Here is a 22301-nt window from a genome sequence, read left to right on the forward strand (position 1 = left end):
AGTCAAGCAACAGCCTGACATAGCCATACTCACAGAATCATACCTTTCAGCCAACGTCCCAGACTCTTCCATCACCATCCCTCGGTATGTCCTGTCCCACTGGCAGGACAGACCCACCAGAGGTGGCGATACAGTGATATACAGTCAGGAGGGAGTGGCCCTGGGAGTCCTCAACATTGACTCTGGACCCCATGAAATCTCATGGCATCAGGTCAAACATGGGCAAGGAAACCTCCTGCTGATTACCATCTATCGCCCTCCCTCAGCTGATGAATCAGTCCTCCTCCATGTTGAGCACCACTTGGAGGAAGCACTGAGGGTAGCAAGGGCACAAAACGTACTCTGGGTGGGGGACTTCAATGTCCATCACCAAGAGTGGCTCGGTAGCACCACTACTGACTGAGCTGGCGGGGTTCTGAAGGACATAGCTGCCAGACTGGGCCTGCGGCAGGTGGTGAGCGAACCAACACGAGGGAAAAACTTACTTGACCTCGTCCTCACCAATCCACCTGTCGCAAATTCATCTGTCCACGACAGTATTGGTAGGAGTGACCACTGCACAGTCCTCGTGGAGATCAAGTCCCGTCTTTGCACTGAGGACACCATCCAACGTGTTGAGTGGCACTACCACCGTGCTAAATGGGATAGATTCAGAACAGATCTAGCAGCTCAAAACTGGGCATCCATGAGGCGCTATGGGCCATCAGCAGCAGCAGAATTGTATTCCAGCTCAATCTGTAACCTCATGGCCAGACATATTCCTCACTCTATCATTACCAACAAGCCAGGAGATCAACCCTGGTTCAATGAGGAGTGTAGAAGAGCATGCCAGGAGCAGCACCAGGCGTACCTAAAAATGAGGTGCCAACCTGGTGAAGCTACAACTCAGGACTACATGTGTGCTAAACAGCGGAAGCAACATGCTATGGACAGAGCTAAGCGATTCCACAACCAACGGATCAGATCAAAGCTCTGCAGTCCTGTCACATCCAGTCGTGAATGGTGGTGGACAATTAAACAACTAACGGGAGGAGGAGGCTCTGCAAACATCCCCATCCTCAATGATGGCGGAGTCCAGCACGTGAGTGCAAAAGACAAGGCTGAAATGTTTGCAACCATCTTCAGCCAGAAGTGCCGAGTGGATGATCCATCTCGGCCTCCTCCCGATATCCCCACCATCACAGAAGCCAGTCTTCAGCCAATTCGATTCACTCCACGTGATATCAAGAAACGGCTGAGTGCACTGGATACAGCAAAGGCTATGGGCCCTGACAACATCCCAGCTGTAGTGGTGAAGACTTGTGCTCCAGAACTAGCTGCGTCTCTAGCCAAGCTGTTCCAGTACAGCTACAACACTGGCATCTACCCGACAATGTGGAAAATTGGCCAGGTATGTCCTGTCCACAAAAAGCAGGACAAATCCAATCCGGCCAATTACCACCCCATCAGTCTACTCTCAATCATCAGCAAAGTGATGGAAGGTGTTGTCGACAGTACTATCAAGCGGCACTTACTCACCAATAACCTGCTCACCGATGCTCAGTTTGGGTTCCGCCAGGACCACTCGGCTCCAGACCTCATTACAGCCTTGGTCCAAACATGGACAAAAGAGCTGAATTCCAGAGGTGAGGTGAGAGTGACTGCCCTCGACATCAAGGCAGCATTTGACCGAGTGTGGCACCAAGGAGCCCTAGTAAAATTGAAGTCAATGGGAATCAGGGGGAAAACTCTCCAGTGGCTGGAGTCATACCAGCGCACCTCCTGACTCCCCAAAGCCTTTCCACCATCTACAAGGCACAAGTCAGGAGTGTGATGGAATACTCTCCACTTGCTTGGATGAGTGCAGCTCCAACAACACTCAAGAAGCTCGACACCATCCAAGATAAAGCAGCCCGCTTGATTGGCACCCCATCCACCACCCTAAACATTCACTCCCTTCACCACCGGCGCACAGTGGCTGCAGTGTGTACCATCCACAAGATGCACTGCAGCAACTCGCCAAAGCTTCTTCGACAGCACCTCCCAAACACGCATCCTCTACCACCTAGAAGGACAAGAGCAGCAGGCACATGGGAACAACACCACCTGCACGTTCCCCTCCAAGTCACACACCATCCCGACTTGGAAATATATCGCCGTTCCTTCATCGTCGCTGGGTCAAAATCCTGGAACTCCCTTCCTAACAGCACTGTGGGAGAACCGTCACCACACGGACTGCAGCGGTTCAGGAAGGCGGCTCACCACCACCTTCTCAAGGGCAATTAGGGATGGGCAATAAATGCCGGCCTTGCCAGCGACGCCAACATCCCGTGAACGAATTTAAAAAAAAGATTGTCAGATAAACAGAGGCTAAAAAGAGCAGATAACATACTACAATTTTAAAAAAATCACAGTCATTTTCAGGGATAAAAAGAACTTTGAAAGAAGAAAGGATTGGCCCATTTACCCCTGACAGTGTATCCCCCAGCCTTCCAGGGGGATGAGTAGGTATCCAACTCCTAGATGTCTTCAGTAGGTTGGTACCTCATTCTAAGGTATACCTGGTGCTGCTCTTGACACGCCCCTCTACACTGAACCAGGGTTGGTTTCCTGGGTTGATGGTGATCAAGGAGTGAGTGATGTGCCAGCCTATGAGGTTACAGATTGTGGTGGTATCCAATTCTGCTGCTGATGGCCCACAGTGCTTCATGGACATCTAGTTTTAGGCTGCCAGATCTGTCTTTACTTAGCAGAGTGGTAGTGCCTCACTACATATTGGAGGATTTCTTCACAAGGACTGTGTGGTGGACACTTCTACCAATGCACTCGTGGAGAGATGTGCATGTTACAGATAGATTGGTGAGAACAAGGTCAAGCAGGTTACTTCCTCATGTTAGTTCCTTCACCATTTGACACAGGACCAGTTTAGCAGCTATGTCCATTAGGACTCGGTAGTGCTGGCACGACCGAGACACTTGGTGGACATTGAAATCTCCCACCCAGTTCCTGCTTCCCTCGGAGCTTTCTCAAGTGATACTCAACATGGAGGTGTACTGGTTCATCACTTGAAGAGGGGTGGTGGGTGGAAATCACCAAAGGTTTCCCTTCAACTTGTTTAACCTGAAGCCATGAGACTTGGCGTTAATGTTGAGGACTCCCACAGCCACTCTGACCAGACTGTGCATCACTGTGGTCCCACTTCTGGTAGGTGTATCCTGCTGGTAGAACAGGACTACTCAGGGCTGATGATACAGGGGTCTGGAATGTTAGATGTAATACTATGATTTTGACTATGTTCGGCTGTTGCTTGACTAATCTGAGGGACACCTCTCCTACTTGGGCACCAGCCCTCAGATGTTGATGAGGAGAACTTTGCAGGCTTGACTGGGCTGAGATTGTCTTAGACTTAACCTGATGAGGTGCCTGGGTTGTTGCCGATGGGTCCGTCTGATTTTCTTCTTATTGAACCTCATAACGATGTTTACAACCGGGTGACTTGCTAGGCCATTTTAGGGGGCATTAAGAATCAATCACTTATTGTGGGACTGGAGTCATAGGCAGGCCAGACCGGGATGGGGTGGCAGGCTCCCTTCCTTGAAGGACCTTAGTGGACCAGCTGGGTTTTTACAACAATCTAGAAGCTTTCATGCTTATTTTGTGGTGCTAGTCCACATATTATTAGATTTATTGATTTCAATTCAACTTAATCTTGGTGGCACAATTTCTGAGTGATTGGTTCAGTGCCATAACCACCAGGATACTGTACTTGACCTTTCTTCCTGGCTCCATCAACACTTTTTTATTTAAGATCGCAAACATCCTGGATAGCCATGCAGCCACCCTTCAGCGGAAAGCAGACCGAGAAGTCTTCTTTATGAACACACAGAGCATTGTCCAGTTGGTGCAGCGGTGAGTATCGTATTCTATATAATAACACCGCTCATTGTAATTTTGAGAGTGATTACAAAGCATCGGTCTCTCAAGGTTTAGCAACTGTAATAAACTGCTTGGGCTTGATGTCACATTTTGACATCATCTGAGCCTCTTTTAGATTTGTCACTCGCAGTTTTCTATAATCCTGTATAGATGCCATCTGAACCCTTTGATTAGATCCCAGCCTGCAACTCATTCCCACATTTCTATAATTAGGCTATAGCAGATGATCTCCTGTGGCATTGTTCATAGGGTATTCTGGGATCTCATGCACAATGTGAAGCTTAGCTGCTAACCTGATCTGTCCTTTAAGCACATTGTTTGGGTGCCTTCTGATCTCATTCATGGGTATTTTCCCTAGAAGTCATTTTTGCGAGTTTGCTACCAATTTACCCTTTGTAGGAGCTAATGTTTCTATTAACCTTTCTTGCTTTTCTATTGTTGAAAAAATACCCTGATGCAAGGGGTAAAGATCCATACCGGCTTGTGTTGAGCGAGGTAAACTGTGGATCATCGCTATTTCCCTATCCTCCCCCCATTCTCTGTTGGAGGTAATCCCTGTTCTCTGAAGACCAACAACTTGTATATTGTTTTTCTGATTGTGCTTTCTGTTTGGTATTTTATATCAAAATATTTAAACTATTTCAAATTATCACAAACTCTCTTCCTCTTACCAAATTCGTTTGGTACAGTATCCAGGATGCTGCACGCCTGATTGAATATGCTGCAGTAATACAAAAGGGGAATTTGGACAGTGAGAGGGGTAACTCCTGGAAAAACATATCAAATAGTATAGCTTTCAGAAATCTGGAAACTGAATAGAAACAAGGATCTTTATAGGTTGAGAAAAGTTGATAACTGTAATGATATTCTGGTGGTTTAATTAATTTTATGCATACATTTTTATAAAGTAATGCTTGTTGAAAATTTTCCCCAGGAAAATAAATGAAACCAGTTGTTACTTGTTGCTTGATTTGGTCTGTGGGATGTGAGATTACCATGAACATTGACGCGTAAATTAGCCGGGTATGAACAGCTATTAGATTCTAGCCTGTAACTCACTTGCACTTGTATTTATTTTGCATGTAACAGCTTGGCTGAGTCCTGACCAAACTCCTTCTGTACTAAGATGGTTAACCCAGGTCTCTGACCCACAGCAGTTTGATCGGGTTCCCATCACTACAAAAAACATAAACTTAGTTTGCTTCCTCTTCTCTGTCAGCTATCGAAGTGGGATTCGTGGGCACATGAAATCGGTTGTCTTGGATCTATTAAGGAGGTATCTGAGTGTGGAAACACAGTTCCAGCAAGGTAAACAAAAAAGCTAGTTTTTAAAATTAAAATAAAACCAAGCCTTGACCCTACAGTCCTTTTGGCTTCAGGGACTTATACCTCCTGATGCTTTCCTAACTCCAGGCTGAATCTGTACATCACTTGCTAGAATTGGCAAATGTCCCATAGGTGCTTTGCCCACATATTTGTCCTCCCTTCTCCTACATGACCTAAGCCCAGTTCTGATGAGGATTATATACCAGAAAAGTTAACTTCTCTCTGCTGAGTGATCTGCATTGTCCATTTTTACCAAACTTTTTAATGTATATATTTATTCAAATTAAAATTTATTGAAAGTTTAGTTCATTCCTCTTTCAACCCCCACCCCTTCCATTCCCATAATGTCCATTCTTTGGTACAAGGAGATGAGCAGGGAGCCTCCACCCTGGGAGTTCTGCCAGTGTTGGTCTGGAGCCAGACATTAAGAACTACATTAGGACAAGCCAGGGCCTTCATTTACATCTCTCCTTGCTACTGCCTCTTCTCAGTGCTTTCATCTCACTGACTTGTTGAGCCTTGACAACCCCTGTGTGTGCGAAGAATCAGGTGCTAACCTGAATTGTACTAATCTGTGGAAAAGCCCATTGGTATAGCAATGCACTATACCATTAAGGCTTGTACTTGTAAAGTATCCATAAAGCTGTGAATAGGATGATCTTTTAAGGCATTAAGTAAAACTATGCATCAAACATTATGGGAAAGGTTGGGGTGCTTTTATACCCTCTGAACATGGCAGCTGTCTAAGAGGCTGCTGCCTCACTCTAACCATTTTAGGAGAAATCATAATTTTATAAAAAAACATTTTCAACGTAAGCTGGAGAAATACTTTTGTGTCTAAAGTGTTCCCCCATTCCTTTCCCCAAATGTTGTTCTCGAATCAAGGAACTTGATTTTATTTTGATGTCCAGTAATGTAGAGTTTTCAAATGCTTCATTTTCCAGCTCATTATGACAAGTGTGTGATCAACTTGAGGGAACAGTACAAACCCGACATGACACCGGTACTTGACTACATCTTCTCTCATGCGCAGGTGGCCAAGAAGAACCTCCTGGTCATCATGTTAATTGTGAGTATTGTAAAACAAGCAGAACTTGAGAACTGTTTTTATCCATGTCCTTAGTTCTGTGTACAGTTTTCCTAACCAAGAGACCTATTTTTCAATTTAACATCCACTAAAATCTTTTGACTCAATAAAATGAAAATTTTGGACATTTTTGCAGGTTATTGCCAATGACCTGATAATTGGACTTTCTCTGAAGATGATGTATTTTTCCTCCTTGCTTCTAGTACTATCCCTGTGTGCAAATATAAGTCAAAATGCCCCATCAACAGGAAAAGTGAAGTAGTTATTCATTTTGCTAAAAAGTGAAGAAATGAAATTTCACTTCTACAGTGGGTACCTTACATTGGAAATTGATGGTTTAGTGATGCCAGGTTACATTCCCTTGAGGATGCACACATCCTACTTGTACTGAATCACATATTCTCTGTAATGGGTCAGTGGATCACTATAGTATGTTAATGGACTAGTAATGGAATGTCCTGTCTAAGAGATATCTTTATCTTTGTTGTTTCCAATTTTCTTCCCTCTTCTTTTGAAGGAAGTGACTCTAATTGGGATACACTCCCATGGGTGTTTATCACCTTATGGTACCTCCTCCTAATGGCCATTCAAGTGTGAATTCAGGCAGTGAGTGTCAGCAGACTATTTTACTGTTGTAATCACAACAACCGAGGCCCATCCCTGTCCTCACCTAATATCCAGACATGCACACTTCCTGGCAGGAGTTATTGAAAAGCAGTCAGGAAGGGGAAACCTAGCTCCCTCCCTCCTTAGCCCAGGGGAATTATTGACAATTGTAGCACCCTTGGAAGTGGGGAGGCACTATCGGACTTACTTTTTGGAACATTGTGATGTGCTTCCCGGTGACCAGTTCAGCGTGGCATGGCCAGAGGACTCTGGACAGATCAGCTGTAAGAGGTGCATGGTGTGGGGAGACTGCGTCATGCTGTCCCAGTTAAAACCAGCTAGATCAGGACGGGCCAAGGTTCGAACCTGGGTCCTCCTTAGTATGCATGACTCATTGGTCACTCCAGTTTAGGACTGTGCCTTTGGGCGGCTTGAGCAGTTATTAACAAGGGTGCTACGAACAATTTGTGGATCATTTGTAGTTGTGATTTATCGATGTGTTGATAGTGGAAGGGGTTAATAAAGGGGCTCTAAACTGAGTAACATCATTTGTACTAGTGTTCTATTGGGAAGCAATTGTACTTGATCCATTTTATTTCATTTGTTGATTTAGGATCAGCTTTGTTCACGAGATCCCACCCTGACAGACGAACTGATGGTGATTTTAACTGAACTAACGCAACTCAGCAGAATGGAGAACTCTAAGGTGGCTCTGCGATCCAGGCAGGTGAGAATCTGCACAGCTGGAAAACACTGCTCTATTGGTGTATTCAAAAAAAAATTATTGAAATCGTGGCAGTACAGGAGTTGACCTCCAAGCTATGGAAAACCATGAAAGTAGAAGAGGTTTGTTTGTTTTTAAAAAAGAAAGACAGCTTGTGAGGAACCTGTTGGAATTACTTTGTGATATTAGTCGGATAAGTAACTTATCCAGAGAGTCTCCAATGTGTGTTATGTTATTATGCGCACAAATATTTTCAATGTGTATATGTCATAAAATGGGAATTAAAGGAGTCCAGATGGTACACAGTGTGTGATTGCCATGGTAGCGCCAGTTCAATTCCCCCATTTTACTGATCTAAGCTGCACTGTTTCAGAGAGGCTGTTGAAGGCCACACAGTTCCTCATGGAAGTGGGGAGGCACTATCAGAGTTACTTTTTGGAACATTGTGATGTGCTTCCCAGTGACCAGTTCATCATGGAATGGTCAGAGGACTCTGGACAGATCAGCTGTAAGAGGTGCATGGTGTGGGGAGACTGCGAAGATTGAAGAGAATATAGAAGTATTTGAAAACCTCTTTAAAAAGAATAAAATTGAGGTGGATTAAGGTGATATAAAATAACAATATTTTCAATTACGGTTTTTTAATGGGAGAATTTGTGTAAGTTTCCCCCTTTTGTATTTGTATCCCATTCTTTGTCTGTCCAGCTTAACATCTGTTGCCAAGATGGTGGGTACACAGTTCCTTCCCTGGCTGATGTCAATGATACCTGTAACTAGCCATAAGAATATACCCGAAACGACCGAGGTATGATTCTTAGCCCTGATTTCGTCCCCTTGTCCCCCAGCTTCCTTGCTTAATACAGCTTGAATTATGAAATGAGCAGGGCAGACATCAAGTCTATATGCATTCCCACTCATCTTGCCCCCTATACTTGGATAGTCATTTTTTTGGGAGGCAATATTTTAGTGCTGTTGTCATGGCAGTAATTTTTGAGTCTGTTTTAATTTGGTTTGTTTCAATTACTCTGTTTATTGGTGGCAGTGAAGTTCTTACAGAAAGGTTTGTTTCAATGTGATTCCCTAGTGTTAGGGAAAGGTTTGTTTCAATGTGATTCCCCAGTGTTAGGGAAAGGTTTGTTTCAGTGTGATTCCCCAGTGTTAGGGAAAGGTTTGTTTCAGTGTGATTCCCTAGTGTTAGGGAAAGGTTTGTCTCAGTGTGATTCCCCATGTTGAGGAAAGGTTTGTCTCAGTGTGATTCCCCAATGTTGAGGAAAGGTTTGTTTCAGTGTGATTCCCCATGTTGAGGAAAGGTTTGTTTCAGTGTGATTCCCCATGTTGAGGAAAGGTTTGTCTCAGTGTGATTCCCCATGTTGAGGAAAGGTTTGTTTCAGTCTGATTCCCCATGTTGAGGAAAGGTTTGTTTCAGTGTGATTCCCCAATGTTGAGGAAAGGTTTGTCTCAGTGTGATTCCCCATGTTGAGGAAAGGTTTGTCTCAGTGTGATTCCCCAATGTTAGGGAAAGGTTTGTTTCAGTGTGATTCCCCAGTGTTGAGGAAAGGTTTGTCTCAGTGTGATTCCCCAATGTTAGGGAAAGGTTTGTTTCAGTGTGATTCCCCATGTTGAGGAAAGGTTTGTTTCAGTGTGATTCCCCATGTTGAGGAAAGGTTTGTTTCAGTGTGATTCCCCAATGTTGAGGAAAGGTTTGTTTCAGTGTGATTCCCCAATGTTGAGGAAAGGTTTGTCTCAGTGTGATTCCCCAGTGTTGAGGAAAGGTTTGTCTCAGTGTGATTCCCCAATGTTAGGGAAAGGTTTGTTTCAGTGTGATTCCCCATGTTGAGGAAAGGTTTGTTTCAGTGTGATTCCCCATGTTGAGGAAAGGTTTGTTTCAGTGTGATTCCCCAATGTTGAGGAAAGGTTTGTTTCAGTGTGATTCCCCAGTGTTGAGGAAAGGTTCGTCTCAGTGTGATTCCCCAGTGTTAGGGAAAGGTTTGTTTCAGTGTGATTCCCAGTGTTAGGGAAAGGTTTGTTTCAGTGTGATTCCCCATGTTGAGGAAAGGTTTGTTTCAGTGTGATTCCCCAATGTTGAGGAAAGGTTTGTCTCAGTGTGATTCCCCATGTTGAGGAAAGGTTTGTTTCAGTGTGATTCCCCATGTTGAGGAAAGGTTTGTTTCAGTGTGATTCCCCATGTTGAGGAAAGGTTTGTTTCAGTGTGATTCCCCAATGTTGAGGAAAGGTTTGTCTCAGTGTGATTCCCCATGTTGAGGAAAGGTTTGTTTCAGTGTGATTCCCCATGTTGAGGAAAGGTTTGTCTCAGTGTGATTCCCTAATGTTGAGGAAAGGTTTGTCTCAGTGTGATTCCCCATGTTGAGGAAAGGTTTGTTTCAGTGTGATTCCCCATGTTGAGGAAAGGTTTGTTTCAGTGTGATTCCCCATGTTGAGGAAAGGTTTGTTTCAGTGTGATTCCCCAATGTTGAGGAAAGGTTTGTCTCAGTGTGATTCCCCATGTTGAGGAAAGGTTTGTTTCAGTGTGATTCCCCATGTTGAGGAAAGGTTTGTCTCAGTGTGATTCCCCAATGTTAGGGAAAGGTTTGTTTCAGTGTGATTCCCAGTGTTAGGGAAAGGTTTGTCTCAGTGTGATTCCCCAATGTTGAGGAAAGGTTTGTCTCAGTGTGATTCCCCAATGTTGAGGAAAGGTTTGTCTCAGTGTGATTCCCCATGTTGAGGAAAGGTTTGTTTCAGTGTGATTCCCCATGTTGAGGAAAGGTTTGTCTCAGTGTGATTCCCCATGTTGAGGAAAGGTTTGTTTCAGTGTGATTCCCCATGTTGAGGAAAGGTTTGTCTCAGTGTGATTCCCCAATGTTGAGGAAAGGTTTGTCTCAGTGTGATTCCCCAATGTTGAGGAAAGGTTTGTCTCAGTGTGATTCCCCATGTTGAGGAAAGGTTTGTCTCAGTGTGATTCCCCAGTGTTGAGGAAAGGTTTGTCTCAGTGTGATTCCCCATGTTGAGGAAAGGTTTGTTTCAGTGTGATTCCCCAATGTTGAGGAAAGGTTTGTCTCAGTGTGATTCCCCATGTTGAGGAAAGGTTTGTCTCAGTGTGATTCCCCATGTTGAGGAAAGGTTTGTCTCAGTGTGATTCCCCATGTTGAGGAAAGGTTTGTCTCAGTGTGATTCCCCATGTTGAGGAAAGGTTTGTTTCAGTGTGATTCCCCAGTGTTGAGGAAAGGTTTGTCTCAGTGTGATTCCCCAGTGTTAGGGAAAGGTTTGTTTCAGTGTGATTTCCCCGGTGTTGGGGAAAGGTTTGCCTCAGTGTGATTCCCCAGTGTTGGGGAAAAATTTGTTTCCAGGTAATTTTTCTCAGGATCATTGCTAGAGGAATACAGCAGTTACTGTTTCATGCTCCACTAGCCACCTCTCCTGATGCCAGAGCTGTGATATAGTTCCAAACGTATCTTACCCAAGCAACTATTTTGCATCCACAATCCTGGGCAGTGAACATGGGCTGATTGTGGTATCCCAGCCATCTATTCTTGGATGAATTGTAGTGTCCCACTGTGGCCTTGGCTAAGATCATCTACACAGCTTCTTTCTGATTTAACTTTTTAAATGTTTTTAGGTTCTGATTGCATCACACTTACCTTCCTATGAACTGCGACATAACCAGGTGGAGTCCCTCTTCCTGTCTGCTATCGATATGTATGGGCACCAGTTCTGTCCCGATAATCTAAAGGTGCGTCCATGACTATAGCATTGTGTTTCTATTGTGACTTGGTCCATAGGCTGCTTTCCCAGCATAATTTGTGTTTTCAGGCAACCGCAAGATATTTTCAATATTGTGTGGACCATGTACGAATGCTACAGAGAATAACCACTCTGCGCTCCACCAAATCATTCCCAGGCTGATGTCCTATTTCAGTGAATCGTTACAATGCTAGTAATTCCATTTTTAAACAGGTGTTGTATTTTTTGTTGAGAAAGTTACATTGACATAGATGCTACACCTGGCTGGTTTTGTGACTTTGTCCATTCTATAGTAGGTTGCATTGTCGTATATCTTTTCTAGTGGGCTTTTTTTGATTGGGAAAGGAGTAAAGAATTCCCAATTCTATTCCAACTCCTCCACTCATCAAGGAAAGGTATCAGCAGGGTGGTGTCATGGAGTGTTAATGCACAACAGTGGTGGGTTGTAGGTTCACATCCCAGCTTCACCACTGTGTCAGAGGCTGGGCATTTTCCCATAGGGAGAAAAAGTCATCTTGGGGCTGCTGTCCTGCTTGCCCTAGTGGTTAGGCTTAGAGCAGCTCTGGTAGAGGCCTGGGAGCACTGTGCTTTGGCACCTACCCTCTTGGTCAGGAATAATGTGTGGCCTAAGGAAATCAAAAAATGAGGTGAAATCTACCACAAACAATGGATATAGAAAACATCAACTTGAAATATTACTCTAAATAAACAAGGTTCAAATTGGTAAAAGGTAATTTTAAGATTGAGATCAAGAAATTTTTCTTCATGCAAAGAGTGGCCAATGTGTGGAGTGAACTTCCAAATTGAGTAGTGAACCAAAAACCCTAGAATCATTTAAGATGCAGTTAGATGCTACAAAGGAGGGATGCTAGGATCTCTCTAGATGGATGATTTAAGATGGGCTGAATGCCCTTCCTCTCGTAATATCATTAGGAGATCACACAACAGATGGTTGGCCTGAAGCTGGTGTCTTTATGTCTGATTACCTGGCATCCTGCTGACTTTAGTCAATCAGCCTTGGGGGGTTCTTGCCTTGTGTGGTGCATTATATTAATAATTTCTTGCCCATAGTGTAGTTGCTCTGCTGTGAGTAAGGCATGTGTGCTATTCTGCATGACTCCTCCTGCAATTAAAACACGCGAAGATCCTCTGGAGGATGAAGAGTTCAATTTATTTTTTAAATTCTAAATATTTGAAATTTTGTATGGTTTCGTGATGAGCCAAACTGGGATTAGTGGACTTGACACTGATTTTATTGTCGTTTGGTTTTAGAAACTGATCTTTTCAGAGACTTCCATCTTTGACGTCCTGCCCAACTTCTTCTATCACGTCAACCAGGTAGTACGGATGGCAGCTCTTGAGGTAAATTCATCAATTACTGAACTTATGCCAATGGTTCAGATGTGGTGTTGAATTAATTATGGATTTTATTCTTTCAATTGCTTGTCAACCTCTTTTTGCTTAAACTAGAGTTGTTTCTTTTTTATCAGTTTTCTTCCCTTGTGTCTACTGACTGTTGCTGTTGTGTGATTCCAAGAGTCGTCCGCTTGAACCTTACCCAAGTGACCATTTTCATTGTATGCCTAAACATTGAGTGTCAGTAGGCTATTCATCCATGGGGACATTACAGCTGTGCCCAATCCTGCTCTCACCCACACATTGGATAGTGCTTAGAAGCAGGAGCCCCATAGTTGATTTTTCTCAACCCTCTTCCCTCTAACCTATCTCACTTTTCTTAGCCTCTGGATGCTGTGACCAACTGTAGCACCGCCACTCTGGCTCAGATCAGATAACTCAGTACTGACCAGAGTTCAGAGATGGAACTGGGTTGTACATTGAGTCATTGGGAAAGCCCCAGTAACTCTTTTTAATAAGATAATTCAGTTTGGAAGAAACCATAACAGTATCTTGGTTGTTTTTGTCCCCCATTATGTTAACAATGTAAATGTTCATTTCATCCTTCTGATGAGCTGGTGGGTTCCTCCAATCTGATAGTTGATGAGCTCTTTGCTTTTGAGACTTTACCCTCTTACCACACAGTCCTATCTCGGAGGGATTTGTTTGATGCTGAACCTTCAATTTATCAGATGACAGAAATACTATTCCCTTTCTTTAAGGTATATGTGCGGAGAGCATACATTGCCTACGAACTCAACAGTGTACAACACCATCAACTGCACAATGGCATTTGTGTGGTGGACTTCCAGTTTATGCTGCCTTCATCTCATCCAAACAGGTACTGCCAGGTTTAAACTGAACTCCGCATGATAAAAAGTGTGTGTTTGTGTGTGTGTGCGCGAGCATTGCTTATCCCTTTCAGATGCTGTTTGTTCTGGAATGCATAAGCTTTACATGAACCAAAAATGTTTTGCCTGCTTTCACTGCGTGCAAATTGGTGCTGGGGAATATGTATCGTATCCATGTCCTGTACTTGAGCATGGCATTCAGTGTTTGAGAACAGCAATAGGCAACTACGCTATTCAATGTTCTATCAACAGAAATTTCTCTTTAAGAACATAAGAAATAGGAGCAGGAGTAGGCTTTACGGCCCCTCGAGGCTGCTCCACCATTCAATAAGATCATGGCTGATCTTCTACTTCAACTCCACTTTCCCGCCCTATCCCCATATCCCTTGATTCCCTTAGTGCCCAACATTGGAATGGGGTTGGGAGTTGAGGAAATCCGGGACATTCGTCCCAGAGAAAGTTTATACGGACAACAAAGTATAGATTTGCTTTTTTAAAATAGGAAAGCATCCATAAGAACAAATATACTTGGGTATTGTGGAATTCAAAAGCCTCAGTTAACCTCTTAATCTCTTCTTCCTTGTGCGTTCCTATATTTAAGAATTGTAACATTCCAAAAAGTGTTTAATTCAGTTGCCCAGATACGTTGCTACTCAATGTATAGTTGATCAGCCAGTGTTACTGGACCTTTGAGTTAAGGTGGGTACCTAGCACTGAACTTTTCAATATCTAGGACTGAACTTTTAGACAAATTTATTTAAACCCAAAGATTGAATTGTATAACTGCAACTTTCTCTCTGTTGTGGTTTTTATGTAAATACAGTTGAAAAGAAAATCTTTTATATCTTGCCATTCTGAATTATGGTTCAGTGATCCAGTAGTTGAGGTCGAGGGAGCCATGCTGTAGGATTCCTGGTGTTATGGCTAATTGTTACTTAGGACTTCAAGGTTACATAGCCTAACGTGTGCTATTATAAATCAGTTTATTTTTTTTAAAACCCCTTCATTTTCTCCCCATCCTCCCCTGAAGGCACTGCCTCATGCTGATGTATGGTCCCACTGGCCCCATATGCCCTATCAGCCACTCTTTTTGTATGAGACTAGACAGGATATTCAACTAAAGAAGTGCCTTCCGACTGTGCCTGATCGTGATCTTGCCTACTGTCCACACAAATGAACTTTCCAGCAGGAGTCATTGGATAGTAGCTGATTTTCCCACTTCTTCCCCACTCCAAAGCATACAGGCATTGAGGTATTTATAGCACCCCTAGTACTGCCCTGTCTCAGATCAGCTAACCCCACACGGACTGATGATCAAACTGACCGTCAAGGCCTTTGTAGTCTAGTTCGATGCTGAACAATGCACATAACCTCTGAGGTATTGGAGTGCCACAAGTCATTTTTAAAAAAAAAGAAATTCTTCAACTTTTTAATGGATTGTGTACTGAATGATATGATTATTTCCTGAATGGTATGTTTATTATGCATTATTGGGTGAAGAGATTGTAAATATAGTTACCAAGTCGCTTACTTTTTGTGTGTTAAATGTTCAATTTCAGAGGAAGCATTCCTACCCTATACAGGTAGAGTACAGTCTCATCTATTTATTGCATGAACCAAAAGATTAAAAGAAAAGAATGCTGTCTTGCAAATGGTGACTAACTAACCCAATTGAAGAAAAATTAGAGGTGTGTAAAAACCGAGGCCCAAAAACGCAACCCAGACTGACTGCCATTGTTGAGCATAAATATTACCAGTCCTGAGTCAAGGTGAATTGGCTGGATTCAAACAGACCATATCTGGATTATGTGGGATGTGGTGAGGTTGTTACCTCTAGCAAATATGAAAATAAATTAATAAAATCATTTATTGAGCCGAGCTATGTTTTTGTTTGTGTTGATAGCAAAAGTAAAACTGCCCACAATTTGCAAACTTAATGCCAGTCTCTTTCAGACTGAGGAGCATTGTTGGGCAGTATAGTGGGAAATTCACTCAGCATCTACCCATATTGCACATGACCTGAGTGAGCTTAATGCTGACAGTGGGTGCAAGAAATACAAAGGGCACGATTTTAAAAGGGCGGCGGGATGGCATCGGTGGGGGGGGGGGGGCGGTGATGAAAGGGCGTGCAGGTAACCCGATTAATAAAAACTTACCATTCCCCACGCGACTGCAACTTAATTGGTGGCCATTAATCTTGTTTCCGGGTTTGCCTTCCGAAAGCTGTGCAGTGGGCGTACCGCGCATACACATCACCTGCTGTCTAGATTTAAAGGGCCATTGCTCCAATAGATTTTGCTGGAGCAAAGAACAAGAAGACACAATGGAGCAGCACAGGGGCGAGGCTGCTCCAAGATTCAGCGATGCCTCACTTGAGGTGCTGCTGGCCGGGGTGAGGAGGAGGAGGGGGGAATTATTTTACCCGGCTGACAGGAGGAAGCCCCCTGCCTCTGCCACCAAGAAGGCCTGGCTCGAGGTGGCAGAGGAAGTCACGAGTAGGAGCAACATATCCCGCACTTGGGTCCAGTGCAGGAAGCGTTTCAATGACCTAACTAGGTCAGCAAAAGTGAGTAAACTTACTGATTCTCCTGCATTCTGTGTTGCACATCACCCCGCCCCCACATCCCACATCATTCTTCACTGCCAAGACTAGTCCATCACATCACTCCTCACACCCATTTAAGGCAAATCCTCAACTTACCTTCCCTTCCTGAGCTCATCCTCACCTCCCCATTTGTGACCCACCACTACCACTCACCCCAATCCTGATCCAATGTGATGTCTCTGTCTGATACTCACCCTCTGATGCATCTCTTTCACGGTCAGCCTCACACAAAGCAATGCATTAATCGGCTGACCACTTCACCTTCGCTCACTCACTCACCCATCTGTACTTTCTCCCCTTGCAGGAGAAGAGAGCGCAAAATGCACGTGAGAGGGCAAGGACTGGAGGGGGCCCATAACAAATAGTGGTCCTCACAGAGGCGGAGCAAGAGGTCCTGGAGATCAGCTGCACCCTCGGGTGCCTGTCCGTTGGGGATGCCGAGACTGGCACTCCACAAACGTCTGGTGACACAACTTTAACATTCATTACACACAACATGAATTGATGTTAAAAATAATTGGCATGTTGAACACCTCAGTATGCTCATCGCAACATGACACATTTGTGATGATGCTTAATATTGCCTTCTGTTTTCTTACAGGCCATCCAACGACCTCACTGATGGGAGAGGGTGATTCCTCAGAGGAGCTCCCGGCTTCTGAGGGCGCACCGTCACATTTTAGTGCTCCATCCACCAGCGCAGGTACTCACACCTCGGTGGGCCCTAGTAGTCAGTTAGTTGGATTGGCACCTGGTGAGTCACCACACACAAGTGAGCACGAGCAGACATTGGTGGTAGAGGTAGTTGTGGAGAGTCCACGTCGGTGGGCGCACTCCTTACCAGGCTCTGCTCAGCTAGATGCAGATGCTGAACCCCGGGGGCCATCCTTTAAAAGAAGAATGATCGAGGGACAGCAGCACATTTGCGAAGTACTGGAAAGGGTGCCATGCACACCCTCCACAATAGGAGTCCAATTCCTGCATTAGTGGAATCATGGCACAGGTACATGAGGGAATGTCTGTAATGGAGAGAAGGCTAGCCTCCATTGAGCTTCAAGCACGGCACACAAATGAGTCCATTCCGACCCTGACAACGGCCATTCGGACTCATGGTGAACAACATTCTGCCGCCTTAAACAGGCAGCCAGAAACTTTACAATTGGGCTTACAAGGCATCACACATGTCCTCCAAACTGTTCTCCAGCAGGGTGGTAGGAGTGATGTGGGCCTGGTCCAGGAGAGGGATGAAGGCGAAAGGGGACATGGAAGTGAGGACGCCACTCAGAGCGCTCCCATGTCTCACCCGTTGCCCCCCTCTCAACCAGTACCCACAATGCTGCCTCCTGTCTAGGTGGCCGAGTCTGCCCCTGCACAGGTGCAGGTGGAGCAGTCTTTGGCGGGGCCCTTTCGGGCTCCAAAACCCAGAGGGCTGAAAGCATCTAAGCAGTCAAGGCATGAACATGAGCAACCTGCCACTACCTTTGCTGCAACCTCAGGGGATGCACCACATAGAAGTAGTAAGAAGAGAAAGACTAAGGTTTTGTGATCACAAAGGGTATGCACAAGGGTGTTTGACAGAATGTCATGTTTTTCATTTATATTTGTTTTTTGATAAAGTCACATTAAATTTTATCATTCTCGCCACTACTGCCACGTCTTGTCCATTCTTGACTGCCTTTTGTGATAGTGCCCTTTCATGTGCTTCATCATGAAAGGCGACACGTGATGCCACCCAGTGGGTGCGTCTACAGTGTGTGTACATGTAGTTGCAGGACTGTTTTGAACGGGGGTGGGGGGTTGATGATGTTGGCGCTGCTCTTTCCAGGTTATGTGAGGACTGGACTATTCTCACTTTGTGATCTTATGAGAAGTGTTCAAATATTAGTGACTCCCTGGCCTCACGAGCAGACAGGTGAGCCACCGCTCTGCCGATCTGTTCGTCGTCCTCGTCCGCCTCCTCCTCCTGCTGCTGCTCCTCCTCAATGTGGATGGCAGATGTGGATGGTGGATGAGGGCATGGGGCCTCGTCAACCGGTAGCCTTCTCTGTTACACCATGTTGTGCAGGACACAACACACTACAATAATGCGACCCACTCTCGCTGGTACATATTGAAGCGCTCCCCCAGATTGATCCAGGCACCAAGATCGCATCTTCAGCAGCCCTATCACATTTTCAGTGATCGACCTGGTGGCGATGTGGCTGTCGTTGTGTCGACGCTGTGCCTCGCTGATGGGGTTCCTCAGAGATGTCATCAGCCACGTGTGCAGGGGGTATCCCTTGTCCCCGAGGAGCCAGCCCTTAAGGCTGTTTGGTGTGTGGATGTGGTCCGGGATGTTGGATTCCCCCAGAATGAACGAATCATGGCAGCTGCCAGGGAATCTCGCACACACGTGAAGAAATCTTTTGCGGTGGTCACAAACGAGCTGACCGTTGATGAGTGATACCCCCTTCTGTTGATGAACAGTCGTGGCTCGTGTGGAGGTGCTCGGATTGCTATTTGCGTGCAATCGATTGCCACAGAGTGGAAATCCACTGCCCTCTCCGTCTGACTGAGATTGTCCATGGGAATGTTGACGTATTGCGAGGTTCTGTGAAACAAACCATTGGTGACCTGTCTTATGCACTTGTGGACAGACGACTGAGAGATCCCGGCGACGTCACCAGTGGCACCCTGGAATGATCCGGAGGCGAAGAAGTTGAGGGCAGTGGTCATTTTAACAGTGACGGGTAATGAGATGCTGCCAGGGCCAGCTGGGAGCAGCTCTGCATGAAGGAGGCTGCAGATGTCTGCGACTATCTGGCGACTCACTCGCAGCTTTCGTATGCACTAATCCTCAGAGAGGTCCAGGAAGCTCAGCCTCGGTCTGTAGACCCTCTCATAAGGGTAGTGTCTCTTGAGACGTCAGTCCCTCTGTCGTTCCCCTCTCTGCTCTTGTGCAGGTGTCTGTGTGGTGGAGCTACAGGTGGTGGAAGTGTACGCCGTGCCTGGTGAGGATGGTAATTTTCGTCGTCCTCAGATATGCTCGTGAATGCAGCCATCGCGCCCCGCATCCTGATGGTGTCAGTTTGAGGGGATCTGAAAAGTTTGTAAATATGTGTAAACAGAACAGTTCTGAGTGTCAACCAAGAATTTTCAGTCTAAACATAAAGATCTCCCAGCCAAAAGTTTGCCTGAGAGAACTGAGTGCCCTGCTGGAATAACTGACCTTTTATCCCCAACTATCAAACAAGGATTTAAATGTCCAAATGGCTGCCGACTGAAACCCGAATACTTTCACATGGCTTGTTTCACACAGCACGGGAAACACGTTGAGGCAGTGTTGAAATTGCTTGCCTTCTTTGCTAATTGGACTTATGTGCATTTCAAGTACTGTAAGTACTTGATTTAGTATTTTAAATATCATCCCGTCGGCTTTAATTGCCGGCGGGACTTCGAGGTTCGGGAACGGTGCACACACCCAGATGACTCTAGGTCGTGTGCGTTTTTCGGCGGGTTGGAGCCAGGATTCCTGCCCGCTCCAGAAAATCCTGATTTTCTTTGCCCCCCCCCCAACGCACCGGCACTTTCATTTCAAAATCGTGCCCAAAATGTTCCATTCACCTGCACTGGCATTCTTCACCTCTAAATATTTAAAAAAAATCCTTCCCCTCTCCCCACTCCATAACAATTGTATTAAAATTAACACAAGTTAGTGGAGCCTGTCAGGAATAGAAATGGTATGCAATTCTTTTTTGTATTGCTGATAAATGTACAAATAACTAGGGCCCATAATGAAGTTTCCAAGTCCGGAAGCTGTTACAGTACTCTTTCTCTAGCTCTTCATACTAATGGTTGAGATTAACACCATTAAGTCCTTTATTGAGATTTGTTCTTCTATTTCTATTATCTCTTATTAAAACATGTCAGTAAATGGATTATTGTTGATTTATATGTCACCAGTGTTAAAGGGCCTTCACTTTATACATTTTCTGGCTCAAAGTGAAGTTAGGGTTTGGTAATTAAGAACATAAGGAATAGGAGCAGGAGTAGGCCACACGGCCCCTCAAGCCTGCTCCGCCATTCAATAAGATCATGGCTGATCTTCGACCTCAACTCCACTTTCCCGCCCGATCCCCATATCCCTTGATTCCCCTAGAGTCCAAAAATCTACCCATCTCAGCCTTGAATATATTCAGTGACTCAGCATCCACAGCCCTCTGGGATAGAGAATTCCAAAGATTCACAACCCTCAGTGTGAAGAAATTTTAACCCAGTTTGGATCAAACCCTCCCTACTGCCTAGAAGTTTTGATCTGCAAAATCTTCTTTAATGAATGACAAAATTCCAAATATGCATGCCAGCTCACACTTGCAATAATTTTCCTGAAATTGCACTCTTCCGGAACAATTATTGAACTGCAGTGTCCAATTTGGTTGCGGCAAAGAGTGATACCTTCCACTTTTTTTGAGAAACCTAGCTGAATGGCCTAGAACAGGTCACAACTGGCATTGAAAAGAGTAAGAGAAAGGATGAGTTAATTCTAGAAGTAGTGGTTACGTAACAGAAGCTTTCATTTTTTTTAAGTCTGTAGGAGCCAATCAAGATTAAAGGAGGCAAGAAATTCAGGAATTTTTAGGTCCTGGGAAAATTAAAGTTGGAGACTGTGCATTTAAGCACTGATTTCAGCAGTGAGAAAGGAAGAAGAATGTGGAGGGTGGCGTATTTGGAGGTTAGGAGGAACAAGAAAGGAAAGTTTAGTTATATAACCAAATAGAAAAATTGACTTTGTTTCTTTCATATTAGATCAAAAAACCCCGATTTACTCCCTCCAAAAAAAAATCTATTGGAGCAAAAGTATTCTGTTAAAATTCAGTGAAAAAGATTTTAAAAGTGAAATTCAATAAACAGCCTTAAAACGAGGGTTGCAATGCCAAAGATGAATGTTGCATCCGCTATGTTTGAGTATAATAATCACAGCTGGGTCATTCTTGACCACCTGATATTTTGGTTTGGTCAACTGGACACTTAAAATGGATATCCCTCCCCTTTATTTTTATTAGATTGCCTCATTGGAAATTGACCCTTACAGACTATCACTGTGTTAGTGCAGAAGCCAACTTGTGAAAACTGGCCAAATGCATGAAATCATCACACCTCTCTTGCGTAAAAGGGCCTCTTTTCATAGTCTTAACAAGCCTAAGAATGTTTGTCAGATTTTGCCTTATCACATACTCATCACAAAACTATTCTGCAAAGGGGGGTTCTATGATTCACATTTATCAGGACTTGGCTCTAGCACTATGCGATGTCTCGAGTACTCTGCATTCAGGAGATTTGCAAGTACACCACAAATCCCACAAAATACACTTGCTTTTAACTGGCTGATCTCTAACGTACATTTTTAATGTTATTTTTAGATTCCCAAGTTCTAAAAGCTGATATCGCAGGGTAAATTTTAATCCCCCCAGAACTGGTGGGTTGGGACGGGTGGGGAGTAAAAATACTCCATTTTCAGAGCAGGACGGAGTCCCAGCTCCAGCACACCTGCTTCTGGGTTTAACCCAGGCAGGCTTGTCTGCGTGTGGAGAGCAGACACCAGGAAGTCCCACCCCCACTTAAATCGGCAGGCCGATACTCAAAAGGACAACGTACCTCATTGAGATATTTGAGGAACATATTATTTGGTGTATTGGAATAATAAAATGGAATTTAACCTTACCTGTTTGGGTTTCCTATCACTTCCCATTCACGTCAGGTGAAAGCAGGCGGGAAGGGCTGGATCCATGAGGTGAGTGCGTTTATTGCACTGCTTGTGAGCCTGGAGGAGCAATAGTGCTTCATGCAGGCCAAACAAGCTCACCTGGGCGACAGGACCCCCGCGATCAGGTGGACCCAACCTCCAGCGACCTCGATCTCTTCCTTAGCCCCCCCACCAATCTCTTCCATAGCCCCCCCACAATCTCTTCCTCAACCCCCCCCCCCACCGATCTTGTCCTCAGCCCCCCCCTCCACCCCCCACCCCCCAACCCTCCCCGATCTACGATCCCTCCCTTCCTCCCTTGATTCCCGGCT

At 44.8% G+C, this 22301-nt stretch overlaps 1 protein-coding gene across 4 annotated transcripts in view; it reads left to right on the plus strand.

Annotated features, from left to right (window-relative positions):
* acacb (acetyl-CoA carboxylase beta) overlaps nt 1-22301 on the plus strand; it is a 127256-nt gene that overhangs the window by 55072 nt on the left and 49883 nt on the right. For 3 of the 4 annotated variants that reach the window (XM_068006050.1, XM_068006054.1, XM_068006051.1), the window contains 8 exons: nt 3788-3888; nt 5135-5223; nt 6186-6310; nt 7548-7661; nt 11272-11385; nt 12669-12758; nt 13514-13632; nt 15202-15225. In XM_068006050.1, the coding sequence (XP_067862151.1) occupies nt 3788-3888; nt 5135-5223; nt 6186-6310; nt 7548-7661; nt 11272-11385; nt 12669-12758; nt 13514-13632; nt 15202-15225 (776 nt within the window). The remainder of the gene's footprint in view (nt 1-3787; nt 3889-5134; nt 5224-6185; nt 6311-7547; nt 7662-11271; nt 11386-12668; nt 12759-13513; nt 13633-15201; nt 15226-22301) is intronic. The other variant, XM_068006053.1, reaches the window with a different exon arrangement.

Source organism: Heptranchias perlo, chromosome 25 (genome assembly GCF_035084215.1).
Source record: "Heptranchias perlo isolate sHepPer1 chromosome 25, sHepPer1.hap1, whole genome shotgun sequence".
NCBI classification, from domain to species: Eukaryota; Metazoa; Chordata; class Chondrichthyes; order Hexanchiformes; family Hexanchidae; genus Heptranchias; species Heptranchias perlo.